This window comes from Camelus ferus, chromosome 10, assembly GCF_009834535.1.
Source record: "Camelus ferus isolate YT-003-E chromosome 10, BCGSAC_Cfer_1.0, whole genome shotgun sequence".
In the NCBI taxonomy this organism is placed as follows: domain Eukaryota; kingdom Metazoa; phylum Chordata; class Mammalia; order Artiodactyla; family Camelidae; genus Camelus; species Camelus ferus.
The window spans coordinates 31415921-31431363 of record NC_045705.1 but is presented as its reverse complement, the minus strand read 5'-3'; the positions used below and the strand labels follow the sequence as shown (position 1 = coordinate 31431363).

The following is a 15443-nucleotide window of genomic DNA, read 5'->3' as shown; positions in this document are numbered from 1 at the left end:
GTTGCTTGGAGACACAATGGGCTTGCGCTCAGTCCCAGAGGTGAAGCAGAACAGAGCTGTACCACGAGTTCTTCCATTACACTAACCCAACTCCTGTTTACTAACAGGAGCAGTGACTTAATAAATGGAGAATGTTGCTAGTTGTCCACAAAGGAAGGTAATGATAAAATTAATTTTTTAAATTTTTTTTTAACTTTTCTCTTAGAGGAGAAAAAGACAGAAAACACATTTCTAAGAACAGTGGTGCTAATGTTTGGCAGATTTTTTTTTTTAAAGACAAATGATTTTTAAGACATTTACTCTTCCACCATAGTAAGAATGAATAAATAAACTGAACTGAACAATAACAAAAATAAACGCTACTTACCCTTCCCTGTTCCACACATTTGGTCAACATGACAATGGCGTAGACATTTTTCTCCCAAACCATACGCCAAAAATCTTTCAAAGTGTTGGGTAAAGGTCCTTGCGTGGCAATAAAATCTTTCTTGGAATGGTAGCCCTAAAAATGGAAAGCAGCACATCTTCACCCTCAAAGAGACAGCAAGAGGAGCTCCAAGGACTTCATCCTCAGCAGCCAGCGCTACGAGAACCCCTCCCCACTTACAGGCATGTAGTTGGCGTTGATGTAGTCGTCAGCTGAATGGGTCTGGACTGAAAGTCTGACACGGGAAATGTCATCTGTGACATTCAAAGAAAAAAGGTCCTCATTAGAAGTGTACGTTTGAGGTGAGTTGCACACAAGAGAAAAAAAGAGGTAGAAAATGTCACACCTTAAAGTTGCAGAGCTTGGCATTTTACATACATGACCTGATTTCATTCTCACAGTCACCAGATGTGACTGTGGCACAGAGGAGGTACACGGTGACCTGGGCAAAGCCAGGAAGTGGCAGAGGCAGGGTTCAAACTAGGGCAGCCTGGCACCAGGGTCCAAGCTCTTAACCACCCCAGACGGCCTTCTCAGACAGAGCCAATATATTAGCATCCTTGGGTATGTGCCATGAGCCAGGGAAGGCCCTCAAAATTGTTATTTATTCCTCAAAAACCACCCTATAAGCTTCCGTGCCCATTTTACAGATGAGGAAACTGAGGGTCAGAGAGACTAAGTGACTTCTCCAAGCACTTTCATCTGGTGGATGGCAATCAGAATCCACATCCAGTGCCCTATCCACTGTGGCAAGGCAGATACTCAGGTTAAGCTCTTCACACTTCTGAAACCGAGCAGGACCCTATGGGGCTTTCCCAGGACAGAACAACGCCCCCTACCCCCATGTCCTCTGCCCACCTCTTGTCTGTAGAAAATCTTTAGTCAAAGAATAAGTTTAATCAGAGAAATAAGAACATATAGAAACAAATGGAAATAGTCAAGCAAAACAAAATAAAGATAGTTTAGACATTAAACAAAGTCAAGGACCTTTAGTTCCTCCTCAAGGGCGATAGAAAATATTCTGAGCCACATCCTTTGAACTGTTTTATAGATACTGAAACCCCCTCCGGGTGGAAAAGTTAACCACATGATGACCAGACTGTAGCCATGACATAAGCTGCCACAATTCCAAGAACTGGCCTCAAAGAAATGGGGACAAATCGACCCTGGGACTGAAGACTAACAGTACTTAAAGCTATCGAGATGATGCTGATCAGACCAAGGCATGACTAACTTCAAGATGACTGTCAGAACTGACTGCTGTTCTGCACGTAGCCCCTCCCTCCTCCCTCCGCCGACACACCACGAAACTCCCCTTTAAAAGCTCTTGCCCAAGGATCAGCGAGGCAGGAAGAGGGGAGTTGGCCTCTGGACATGAGTCCACCCTCCTCTAATTACTGGCCTGTGGAATAAAGCAAACTTCCCTTTCTACTAACACTTGCCTCTCAAGTATTGGCTTTCAAGCAGTGAACAGCCAGACCTGAGTTTCAGTAACATTTTATTCTCATAAAAAAGTTGTTATAAAAAGACAGTCCCAAATTCAAGAATAAACTGAAGACTACTATAAGTAGAAGGATCTAAAACATAAAACTCTCATGTTTTCTATTTACCGTCACCTTAAAAAGTACTCACACCAACTCGCCCAACCCCAGAAACGAAAGAATATCCTTAAAATTTCAAATGTCGTGCTGAGCTATGTTTCTCTGTCTTTGACTATCCACGATCTCTCCCTCCCCTGGACAAAATAATATAACAATTCTAAACCCAGTTACCAACATGAAGCTCAGCCTAAAATCTTCCTGACAAAAAAACAATATCCAAACTCTGGATCTGAAAAATCTCCACAGACGTTCACAAAAACAGGCCAACACCCCTGAATTAACCCCAGAAGGGCAGAGCGGAGGCAGATCTCACCAGCCTGGTTTCTCTCAGAACGTGAGTTAACGTCCACTGTCCACACAAGGGGGAAAATGAAGACAAAGAAGGGAAGAGCCAGAAAATCCTGAATCTACGGAGAAATTAACGTTTTGGGCCAGGAAGGAAACACACAGCTTCAAGTAAAACAGACAATGCCTCTAAAGGTCCTAATGTAAAAATTATCAATAAAGCCTATAAATTTCAGCTAAATCTGAACACAGCTATGACCTACTGATCCTTCTTTCTGGGCCCTAATTCCCATCCAAAAGAGAGACTGCAAAGAACGTGCCACGATGAAGGGTTTACCTTTCATCCTAACAGATGATGAGTAAATAATTCTCACTTTAAACTCAATTTGTTGCCATCCCTGTCAGTAAGGCTACAGACATTGTTAATTCTCGAAAACAGGAATGAATCCAAACAGAATTCATTTTTAGGCGTGGAACATACTAGGCCAACCAGAGACATGTCTGGACGAGCAGAAGGTGTTAATTCCCCGCCTGACCTCCTGAGTGAAGCTGACAGACGTGGTCCAAGGTTGGTTCCATCACCACGATCTGTGTGTCTTTGGATAAATCACCTAACCACTCTGTGCCTCACTCTCCTCATCTGCAAAACGAATATTCTACTACTTATTTCATAAGGTTATGGCGAGGATTGAATTCAGTGGCACAATAGGTGACTGATGAATGGTTGTGGAAGTGGCCAGTTAGTATCCGGATTACCCTCCCCTCGACTCTTAGAGATGTGAGGCCAGTGACAGGAAAAAGGGAACGATAAGGTGGGAAAAAAACAACTTACAGGGCAGAACGTTATTATAGCGATTCTTTCCCCTGTTCTCAGCCAGTTCAGCTGCAAATTTAGGTAGACTGATTCCAACATGCTTCAGATCCTGGAAACAGAATACATGAGTTATCCATTTATTCCATGTTCAAATATTATTCATCCCGAGCAGAGAATATGAGAGAAAAAAGTGGGAAGGCAGAGGGGGGATGGGTTACGTTATGTCCCCCAAAAAGGTATGGAGAAGTTCTAACCCCCGGTACCTTTTTTTTTGGGGGGGGGGGGGATAGAGTCTCTAGATTATTATGAAAGGATCCTTCCAGTATGTACACAGGACCCAAAAATACCAGTTTATCCCTCCCACTCATCCCCCCACCCCCACAGGCATCCCGGCAGTAACAGAGCTCCTTCATGGTACCCAGGAAAACCGCAAAACTGCTGGAGAAAGACATCTATGCGCCTGTTTACACACTTCACATACTCGGAGGCAGCGGGCTAAAGATCTCCCAACACAGCGGTCTGTTCATTTAAGGTCATCAACCAGAGACCTTCTCCCAAGGCTGAGAGAGAACCTCATCTATTCCTTCCTTTACAGACGCGGACACTGAGGCAAGGGCCCACGTCAGTGGTTCTCACATCAGAATTACTGCGAGGCTTTAAACACCACAGCTCTGGGGCTCCAGTCCGAGTCAGAAGGTTTGCAAAGAACCAGCACTTATGAATCTTCTTTGAAATTATAGCTTTTTCAGATGTAATCACAGTAAGACGAGGTCATACTGGAGTGAGGGCCCTTAATCCAGTATCACTGATGTCTTTAGAACAGACATTGAGATACAGACACATGGGGAGACACGGGAAGACGGAGGTAGGTGATGGGGTGATGCTGCCTCAAGCCAGAACGCCGAGGGCTTCCACAAGGTGGATGACACAGGGGGGACCCTCCCCCAGAGGTTCCGAAGCAGGCCCTCAGGGGACACACATGGGCATCTCCCTCCCCTCGAAGGGGGCGGCCTCCCACCCAAAGATTCACCACAAAACAGAAATAGGCAGTTTTCCACCTTTCAGGAAAAGCATGAAGCAAGTAGAAACACAGTCTGTACAAGCACGTACTTCGTATTCTTCTGCAAACCCACAGTTGGAGTCGGCTTGCTGTTTCTTAAAGTAGGCCTCGAAATTCTCCACTTTGATTAACTTGGATCTGGGAAAACAAAACAGCATCTCAGGGTTTTCTGCATTCGATCAAGTTCGTACTCAAAATAGAAAAATACAAGTTATTTAAAAATAAAAAAAGCAAATAGTCTACTCACTTTTTAGGTCTTCATCATAGAAAGGGAAAGAAAAAAATAGAATTCAGAAATTAGAATTAATTAGATTAGAAAAAAAGACTCAATTTTCAATTAGAAAAAATGACTCAACCATGACTCTGCAGACGATAGTAAACATCTCCCAAAATGAAGAAAAACTACAGTATAATCGGGGGCAGTCGGTATAAAGTTATTTACAAAACACTGAAACATAAATCAGGAAATCTGATTTCTAGACCCTGTTATTTAACTGACTGGCTTTGTGATTTTGGGCAAGTTCTCTCCTCCTAGAACTTGATAACCACTTTTTTTTTAAATCACAAAATGTAAGTTTCTTGGTAGAACAAGACAACTCCGGTGTGGCTTGCCACAGCAGAACATGACAAGGAAACCAGCTTCAGGAGATTAATAAACACAGACTCCTTGCAGAATAACAGAGCTAGTAAGGACTACCGGTTGACTAGGGCCAAACGTGCCAATCAGGAAAAATGACATCAGGTTCCATTAAAAAAAAAAAAAATCAGAACAGTCACTGAGCAGATTGGGGGGATTAAGTGTCTTAAAGCCACAACTCTAGAGACTTACTTAATCTGAGAAAAGGACACGTCATTGTTCTTTGCATCTTTCCTGTTTTGAAAGAAAAAAAGGACCCGTTAGACCAAAACAGTTTAATTCTGGGCTTTGTCCCCTTTGAGTAACTACAAAAAGCCTTTTCTCTGGGTACTAGTTCACAGGCGACATTAGATCCTACTCACAAATGCTAAGTGTAATGGTCTAAGCAGCAAATGCTGATTAAACCCCGTGAAGTCACTCTCCTGTATACCGTCTAACAGCATCCAAGAATCTCACTCAAGCAACTTGAAGGAATTTTTCTGGGTAAATACATTATCAGCAGTATTACCCTACTGTAAAGCCAGACTTGTTATTTTATTCTCTGTTTTTGGTTGGTTTTTCGTTTGTTTGTTTGTTTGTGGGGTTTTTGTTTTGAGAAAGCCTTTTTGATAAAGTTAATGGAATAAACCAGAAAATATACCTAGTGTTGGCAAGGGAGCAGAGCACCTGGCACCCTCCTGTATTGCTGACAAACCCCAAATTGGTGTTTTAAAAACACACACACACACTTTCTGGAAGGCAGTTTCGCAGTAAGTATCAAAACTGAAAACATGCCTACCCACTGATCCAGCAACTACCCAGCTTGGAATTTAGCCGAAAGCACTATTCATGAATACACCCAAAGATTTAGGCAAAAGGATAAGTAACTATGGGAAAAAAAAAAAAAAACCTGAAAACATCAGGAAACTGGTTGAATAATTTCCACACACTTGAACATTTGATAGGCACTTAAAATGAAGTATTGAAGTTGTCACTAATGTCTTAAATGAACAAAGCTGGCCAGAAAATAATGCGTATAATATGATTCCGTTTGTGGGTATGTCTGTGTGTTTCGGGTACTAGTTCACATCAACATTGAGAGCAGTTGTATGTGGGTGTGACTATGGATTAAATATTTTCTCTGCTCTTCTGTATTTTTTTGTCATAAACATGTATAACTTTTATTTTAACAAGAAACAATAAAGCTGTTTTTGAACACCCTCCCTCACCAAAAAAAAAAAAAAAAAAAAAAAACTCATAATCTAATGCAAAAAGCTGGAACACAGGCACTGCCTGTCAACCCACCAGGGCAAGGTGGAAGCAGGAGACCAGGCGTAGCCCACTTTAGAAACCCTGGGCCAGAACGAAATCCCCCTGGCTGGCAGCACCTGACGACAGCGAATGAACCCCAGCTGATACACAGACTTCATGCCCCGCAAAGTCAGGCAAGAGGCTGTGCGATGAAGAGCAAAGACCAGGTTCAAGTCCATGTCCACACTTCCTACGCTCAGCTGCTGCATCCTTGCATACAGGGCTTAGGAGACACAGCCTCATGCAGGAGAGAATTCAGGGAAAGCACAAATCCAGTGCTCAGAACAGAGCTGTTATTTTTACTGTTTAACTGCTCACAAGGAGCAAGTGTACAGATAAAACAGTAATAGCATACAAGGCACGAGACAATGCCGAATCACTTCATTTAATGCTCCTCAGCGTCATGAGTTAGGCACTGTTACCACCCCCGTATCACAGATCATCAGAGACATTAAGGCCAAGCCCCCTAACAGCTAGTCAAGACGGAGTGTGTGTTCAAACTAAGCTAACTCTAAAATGACATCTATTAACACCCTGGTTAACCTAGAACACCTGTTTGAAAGCAACACCTTCCACTGCAGTGTTCACCACGACCTGATGCTTTAAGGCCCCCCAGCTCCCGGGCTGAGATAAAATAAGACTGGCCAGATGGTGAAGACTGTGGATGACGGGGACCTGGGGGCTCATGACAGCATCCCTCCCAATCGTGCAAATGTCTGAAACTATTCGTAATAAAAAAAAAAAAAAAACTCCCTTTAAAAGTAGGGTATTATTATTAATATAAGCAAGAGTCACCTTTTCTTTCTCCAGAAGATGAAGCCGCCCACAGCCACAATGACCAAGGCACCAAAGATGCAGCCAAAAACTGCTCCGCAGATGACACCTGGGAAAAGTCCAAGAGGGAGGTACTTCAAGAGATGCTCACGGACCATCGGTCTAGAGTCAAGAGTATGAGAGAGAGAGAGAGAGTGTGTGTGTGAGTGTGTGTGTGTGAGTGAGTGAGTGTGTGTAGCAGAGGAGAGGTAAACAGCTCTGGACTTAAACTTGCACTTGGGAGCGAGTTCTCTGCTCCCAGCCCACCACTAACTGGGTGGTCTTGAGAAAGTAGCTGTTCCTCGCCAGGCTGCAGTTTCCTAAACTGCAAATAGAGGGAACTGAGCTATCGGGCTGTTCTTACCCACTGCTTTCTCTCTGCAAATGAAACTGTGTGCAGCAACCCCGTGTATAAGAGACAAAACCAGGCAGAAACGCTCTTGCTGAGGTCGGGGAGGGAGGGGCGGGGAGCATCTTAGGACTGAGCTCTTTGGTGAAGTGACTACTGCCTGAAAACCCCAAGATGAGATGTTCCACTGCCAACTTTTTGAGACTCACACCCACGTACAAGCAGAAGTAGCTACAGCACATAGTGACATAAAACCCATCTGTTTCCAGGGAAAGGCTATGGGGACCCCCTGAACTTTGAGGCTTCTTTTTTGAAGCCAACAACCACTGAGTAGGGAAACCAGACACACTAATGAAGCTGTCTGTCAGTCTGTCTCTGGCCTAAAGGTAGGGGACGTACCCTCCTTGGGTCCTTAAAGCTCCTAAATCACTTTGTTCTGGTTGATAAAGTACAGGAGCACTTGGCGAGGAGTCCAAGCCCTGCCTCGAAGGCACTGTGCAACCCTGGACAAAGACACTGTCCCTCTCTGGGTCTTAACAGCCTCATTTCTAAAAGGAGGGTTGGACGAGACGATTTCCTTGTCTCCTTCTAATCCTAATATTCAGGGGTGCCGCACACTAAAAGTCACATGCGTGTCTGGCACGTGGGCACACAAATGACTACACGGAGGAGAAAGGACCTGCAGTCTTTGCAGACTGGAAATGCAAGTGGGATTCAGAGAAGGCAGTGTGGTGGGCGGGGCTGTGGGGACCTCAAAAGAGGAAGCTGAGCTGGGTCCCAATGGCCAAGTGACATCTCAACTTCTGAGAGGAGAGACTGGGCTCTCCAACCCACTTGGGGCCCCAGGAAGGCGTGCAGACACCCATCCTTCTGCAGACACTGAAAGCAAAAGCCCAGTGAATTGCTAACAGCACTGATGCTCCTCTACCTGGATCCTGGGGCAAGAAAACAGCATCTGAATAGCGACTGAAGGACACATAGCTCTCGGCCCCATCGATGAGTCCGTCACCATGAGGGTTGAAGGTAATATTGGTGAAGCCAGCCACAGAAGCCCTGTGGGACGACAAGAGGAAAAAGAGGAGGCTGGAACGTGTCTGACACCCAAGGCAGGTAAAGCTTTGCACCTCCGGGCCCAGCCCCCAAAGAGCAAGGACCCCTAGGCGTTACCGATAGGAGCCCAGAGGCTCCAGTTTCCCGTTGTAGTAGCCGTGCGTGGTGGACTCATTCCCAACGTTGACTTCGTATTTCAAGGCTCCGGACAAGCCCTGAGAACGCCTCTTCTCCTCTGTCGTGATGAGGTAAGTCACATACGTATCCGAGGCCCCCTTTTTGAAGTCTTCGTATGTATATCTCAAGACATCTTCTGATGGCCAAATGTCTAAGAAAGGTCCACAGAAGGAAAGGGGTAAGAAAGTGATTGCAGAGATTTAAGTCTCCCGGGTATCCACTAATGACCTTGGCTCTGGGTGATGGTAGGGACAGGTACCATCCCTCATGTGTGCGCTCCCTGCCAGGTTTTCCTTATTGCTATGTTCTAAGTGCTTTGGTTACATTAACTCATTTAATCTCCATAATAACCTCATCACATAGGTTTACTACCCCCACTTTACAGATGGGAAGATGAAGGCACAGAAAGATAAAAGGACCTGGGCCCAAAGCTGCACTGTCTATAAGGTGGAGTCAAATTTCTAACCCAGACGATCTGACATGGAGCGTGTGGCCTCATCCACCACAGACTGGTACTGGCCAGACTGGTCACTGTGCAACACGGTCCCCCTCATTCGGCAAAGGTCTGAGCTTGGGATCTGCTGAAAATCTTCACAGCGAAAGGACAAGTATTTGAAACAGACCCAAAACAAAAGACAGAGGGAAAGAGATCTCAACATCTCTTTTTGGAATTTTGCCGCAGGTTTGTAACACCAGCAGATCCCTTGTCTTCCCGGATCCCGGCAGCCTTGACAGTGTGTCTGATCTCTGTCTTCCTCGAGAAGACGAGGCCACCATCACAGGCTGAGAGACTGGGCAGGGCCGGCACTGCATTTTCCACAGTTAAAGAATCACCAAAAACAGCAGCACTTGGCACTTTAAAGCCGGACCTGAGGCAAAGCCCCCACACACAGCTAACAAAGACACCCTCAAACATCCCCTTCTTCCTTCCAAGGGAGGTAATGGAGCCCTTTAAGGGAAAGCAGCCTTGAATCCACCTCCTCTCTCAGCTATGGCAATGCTCTCTGCAACTTCCCACTACCAGTGCAAATCCTTTTCTCTTTTCTTCCAAGAGAAAGTCACTCTTTGAGGATGATTTGAGCATGTGCCTTTGTGTGTGTGTGTGTGTGTGTGTGTGTGTGTGTGAGTGTGTGTGTGTGTGAATGACAGACTTGGTTAAGACTAACATTCTGCCACCTAAAAGACCCTATGAGGCAAAAAAAGATGAAAAATCTAGATCCGAGGTAAGCAAGTTACAGCCACGGGCCAAATCCAGCCAGCAACCCGTCTTAGTAAATATTGGAACAGTCACACTCACACTTTGCATATCTTCTACAGCGGCTTTCACGCCATGATGGCAGAGCTGACAAGCTGAGGAGACTGCAAGCTTGCAAAGCTTGGAGTATTTGCTGTCTGACCCTTTAAAGTTTGTCAACCTCTAACCTAACTCATCAGGCAAATGGCTTACCCCCACCCACCCCTGGGTGAGTGCCAAAGTGTGGGCCGCAGCATGAAGACATGTGTCCGTCCCACTGACGGGTTTCCGTGGCACAGAAATGGGGCCCGGTCACGCCATCATGCCCTGGCTGTTTAACCCGTAATGACCTCTCCTTACCTTTGCCGGTGGTGAGAATGAGAGCATAGGCTTTGATGGGTCCGTGGATGGCTTCAAATTCGCTGAATTTGACCTTCACCGAATTGTGACTGATAGACGTAATATTAGGGGACCCATCTGGAGAAGGGGGGTCTGAGATAGAACAGAACAAAACACGATCACCCAACACGTAAAACCAAAGAAGGAACAAATGTGTTAAGGAGAGAATTTGCTGCAGGGTCCCCCTCAAGTTCTGCCCTTGCTCTGGAAGCTGCGTGCTGGGCTCATGCAAAGCTCTTCCAGTGCAGAGGGCAGGGAAGGGAACTGGTGGGGAACAGAGATGGTAGATGCTGGGGGAGCCTGCCTAGTTCACAAGGACCCCTCCAGTGGGTCCAGCCGCACCCCCGGGGTGGTGTCCTGGCAGCCTTGTTTGTAGACCATAACCTGCCTTTTCTATCTTCCCTCCTGACCCAGAGGGGCCAGGTTCCTTATCCTGAGAAAGGGGCGGGATGGGGGGGTAGCGGGGAGAGACTGTGTGGGTGGAACTCTAAAATGGGGACCTGGGAGCTGCACGTGGGCTCGGCACTGGGATCGCTCCGCTGAGAACAGGGATGGAGCAGACGACAGAGGGAAGCAAAGATAACACACAGGGGACACACCTTCTCCCAAGACCTGGCTGCACTCCTGCCTGTGCCCTTCACACTCAAGTCCTCAGTTTTGCTGGGGCTGGTTTAAAACTCCACCCAGAGAAACTCACCCGACCTTCTTCCCAGAAACCAGAAAAGCCCACACAGGAGAGGGTCTTCCCTGGGAGACCTTCGTGACCATGGGCCTCACCCTCCTGAGCTAAGCTTGGGGAGCCACTCTCTGAATTGACACACAAGGAAGAAAAAGCTGAATTATAGGTGAACCTAAGTTTGTCTCCCACATAGTTTGTTTTCATTGTTATAACCAAGATTCGGGGAGACTGAGAAAACTGAACTCCAAAAAAACCACAATGCAATTCTCCAAACATACACAATCCAATATTGCAACCACCGCCACACGGAGCTGCTCAGCCTCGAACAGTGACTGGTCCAAGTTTGGATGTAAAATATCTCACTAATAACTTACTCTACACAAGTTACATGTCAAAATGACAACGTTTTTAATATACTGAGTTAAATAAAATGTGATCAAAACTCATTTAGCTGCTCCTTTTTACATTTTCTTAATATGGCTCCTAGAAAAATTTTAATTATACAAGAAGCTCATATTATTTTCTTTTTTTAACTTTTTTAACATTTTTTTTAACTGAAGTATAACTGACTTACAATGTTGTGTTAGTTTCTGGTATATAGTACAGTGATTCAGTTATACATATATATATATATATATATATATATATATATATATATATTCCTTTTCATATTCCTTTTCTTTACAAGTTACTACAAGCCATTGAATATAGTTCCCTGTGTTATACTGCAGAACCTTGTTGTTTATCTATTCTGTACATGGTAGTTTGTATCTGCCAATCCCAAACTCCCAATTTATCCCTACCTCCCCCTTTCCCCACTGGTAACCATAAGTTTGTTTTCTATGCCTATGAGTCTCTTTCTGTTTTGTAAATAAGTTCATTTATGTCACTTTTTTTTAGATTCCACATATAAGTGATATCATATGATATTTGTCTTTCTCTATCTGACTTACTTCACTCAGTATGATAATCTCTAGGTTCATCTATGTTGCTGCAAATGGCAATATTTCATTCCTTTTTATGGTTGAGTAGTACTCCATTGTGTATATATACATTTTCTTTATCCATTCATCTGTTGATGGACATTAGGTTGCTTCCATGTTTTAGCTACTGTAAATAGTGCTGCTATGAACACTGGGGTGCAGTATCTTTTCAAATTGGAATTTTCTTTGGATATATGTCCAGGAGTGAGGTTGCTGGATCATAACTGTATTTTTACCTTTTTAAGGAACCTCCATACTGTTCTCCACAGCGGCTGCAGGCTCGCATTATTTTCCATTGGACAGCACAGCTCCAGACCATGCTTCCACATGTTCCTGTGTCTAAGTGTCAACTGCCTCAACAGAGACTTCCTAACCAGGGCTCCAACATTTCCTAGCAGCTCTATGCCTTTTAGCCACCAGCAAAGAGTCCTCACCCCAAGACTGCCCAGTTGGCAGGCTAGCTCACCCACCTCCAAGCCTGGAAATCCTTTGCTTCTCACTGCTTACATCAGTCCTGAGCTCCAGGGGCCCTGTCTTCATACCCCATACCCCCAGGACATCAACAAATGTTGGGTAAAAGACCATCACGCCAACGCTCCGAGATTTGCCCATCCTTCAGCACTTCCTACCTCTTAGAGAAAACACAGCTCCACTTTTACGTTAAAAGACACGTTAAATTTGTACATTTAAAAAGCATGCTAAATGTGTACATAAAAATTCATCTGAGGAAAGGGAGATACAGATTAAGGAGTGAGAAAATCACTGGACTAAATGGTAAGTGGTCATTATGCACCTTAACCACACATGGCTCAGCTTCAGAAACAACTAACTCTGACAAGCGCCTTCTCTTCATGAGGCACTGTGCTCAGCTCCGGTGATATCAAATTAAACACAGTTTATGTTCCTTAATAGCTTAGACCCACTGAGGTGACATCATAAAACAGAGAACTACAAAAAAGTACCTACAAGGTTCATGGTTTCTGTTATGTTCTACAGTGCTGCAGAAACACAAAGGATTCTGACCCAGGGCCATCATAGACAGTTGTGAGCTACACAAGTCCAAGGAGCCCCATGCACACAGTAGACTATATGAACAATGGCCCATGGAATTGTGCAGTGCACAACCTGAGCAACCACACACGGCAGCTCTAAAGTGGTCTTTCACACATATTGTATCATCTAATTTGTATAACAGCCCTGTTATTTCCCATTTTTTACAACTAAGGAAAACAAGACTCAGAAAGATTATGCATCTTTTCTGAGATCACGCAGCTAGCAAAAGGCAGACTTTATAATCAAACCCAGGTCTGCCTAAGTCCAAGGCTCTGTCCATAGACTCCCTCAACCACTTTCCAAGTCAGTGTCCCTGAAGAAGGTTTTCCTTCTTACTTTTACCACTAATTCTTCAGAAATTATCCAGAAACATTCTGATACCCCACAGGAAATGTGGAGTCAAAAAGCACAAAGCAAAACCAACTCAACCAAGGTGATCTAAGACATAACTTTGGCAAAGACATGGGGAGCAAAAGATAGATAAAAATGAAGCACAGAATGAATGTAACAAAACAGAAACAGACTCACAGACAAAAAGAGAACAAACTAGTGGTTACCAGTCAGGTAAGGGAGGTGGGAGGGGCAAGATAGAGGCAGAGGATTAAGAGAAACAAAATACTGTGTATAAAATAAAAAGTGACAAGGATATATTGTACAGCACGGGAAATATAACCAATATTATATAATGGAGTATAATCTATAAAAATCATGAATCACTATGCTGTACACTTGAAACTAATATAATATTGTAAATCCACTCTACCACAATTTTTAAAAAAAGGAAAGAAGCAATTTCTTCCAAGTACAAAAAAAAAAAAAAAAAAAAAAACCAGATGGTCACAAAAAGATTATCTAGAGGGATCCTCTGTGCAGTGAATAATCCCATTTCCCAAAACAGCTGGGGAACTTGTTAACACAGATTCTAGGGAAATGTGACTCTTGAATGAATATCTGATAACAGTGGGGAAAAAAAAAAGTAGCGTTAAATTTTTTAAGTGTAATGCTTAATAGTAATGCGGTTATGCTTGGAAGAAGGAGAAAAGGAGTCCCTATGTTGCAGCAGTACATGCTGAAATATTTACAAATAAAATTACAGAATAACCAGGACTGGTCTCAAATAAATACAGTAAGGGAGGAGAGGATATAAATGAAGAAAGATTGGTTAAGGGCTCACAAACATTCATCTGGGGGATGATGGCTACACGGGTTCCATTAAACTGTCCTTCACTTTCGTGTATATTTGCACATTTCTGTAAAAAAGCTTTGTTTTAATAGAGTAGGAGAACTTACTACTTAAAAGAAAACGTGGCAACAAATTATTCTGTAAAGCAAAGGAAACCTCTGGAATATAAAAAAAATAGTTCCCTCTTACTAGATTTCTACAAATTCTATAGAATATATAAACTAGACTTCTGTAGAACTGGGTCTATACCAACAGAAGCAAATATTTTAGGATACATTTTTTTTAAATAACAGGTTTCTAGGTCCACACTTGCAGACCCTGCGGGTCAGCTTTCCCGGGGTGCCCACAATGCCACCCGGCCACCCTGCCCTCCGTGAACCCCACCTGTGATGCCAGTGAGGCAGGTGTTTTGGGCGGGCAGTGTCGTCTTGTTACAGGACAAGGCAAAGACGCTGATGTTGTACACGGTAGAAAAATTCAAGTATGTGACCTCCGTCCTGTACTCAGAGCTGTTCTCCGAAGAGCAGCTCTCCAGGGACGTCAGATTCTTCCAGTCTCCACTGCTGACCTTCACCTTGAAGCCTGTGTTGGTGCCGACAGGGCAGTTCCACTTGAGGACTAAAGTTGGCTTTTTGGGGACCACTTCACAGTGGAAGGAGGCTACTGGTGCAGGATCTGCAAATCAAGCACAGCACATCACATCATCTAATTTAATAAAAAAAAAAAAAAAGAAAAGATTCTGGGGCTTTTGCCTTTGCAAACACTGAGCCTTGGGGAGCAGCAGAATCCTCGCCCACTGGTGATGAGAAAATAGCCGTGGGATACAGTAGAAGAGGCAGGGGCTGACCTTGAATCAGGCCTTACTAATTGTGTGACCTTGGGTCAGTCCCCCAACTGCTCTGAGCCTCAGCTGCAGTCCTATTCGAGGATTAAATGAAACAGTGGCAGGCTGGGCGAGAACAGGGCTCCGCGAGAGGTAGCTACAACACACGGGGTGGCAGCAACTCCTTCACCTGCGTCACCTCATTTGGGGGCCCTCTTGACAATCCTTCTGGAACAGGAAGAGCTAATACTGTCCCATTCTGCAGATGAATCAACTGAGGCTAAGAGAGATTAAGCAATTTGCAAAAAAGAAGGTGCAGATCAGTGATGAAGCCAAAACTGGATCCCAGATTTTTTTCTAAATCCAGCTCCAGGGCGCTTTCTATACACACAACGGGCTGAATAATCAATGGTAAATGGTATCAGTTTCTTTGTCTTTAAAATAGGGTATTATTTGTCTCCACCTATCTGAGGGCCAATAGAGTTTTACTGAGGGCCAACCAAAAACTGATACAAAGGGAAAACTCTGTGCCCATGCACTGAAGGAGAATATTATCATGGCTTTAATGGTGCAGTATTTGAACGCA

General features: G+C 44.3%; 1 protein-coding gene across 1 annotated transcript in view; it reads right to left on the bottom strand.

The window, feature by feature from the left end:
- Nucleotides 1-15443, bottom strand: part of PTPRJ (protein tyrosine phosphatase receptor type J) — a 153097-nt gene that overhangs the window by 12166 nt on the left and 125488 nt on the right. Inside the window, exons 11-21 of the mRNA XM_032488679.1 lie at nt 14419-14709; nt 10098-10229; nt 8444-8654; nt 8205-8329; nt 6910-6997; nt 5017-5058; nt 4435-4443; nt 4238-4325; nt 3146-3236; nt 608-681; nt 368-502 (exon numbers count right to left, since the gene is read on the bottom strand). Coding sequence (XP_032344570.1) covers nt 368-502; nt 608-681; nt 3146-3236; nt 4238-4325; nt 4435-4443; nt 5017-5058; nt 6910-6997; nt 8205-8329; nt 8444-8654; nt 10098-10229; nt 14419-14709 — 1286 coding nt within the window. The remainder of the gene's footprint in view (nt 1-367; nt 503-607; nt 682-3145; nt 3237-4237; nt 4326-4434; nt 4444-5016; nt 5059-6909; nt 6998-8204; nt 8330-8443; nt 8655-10097; nt 10230-14418; nt 14710-15443) is intronic.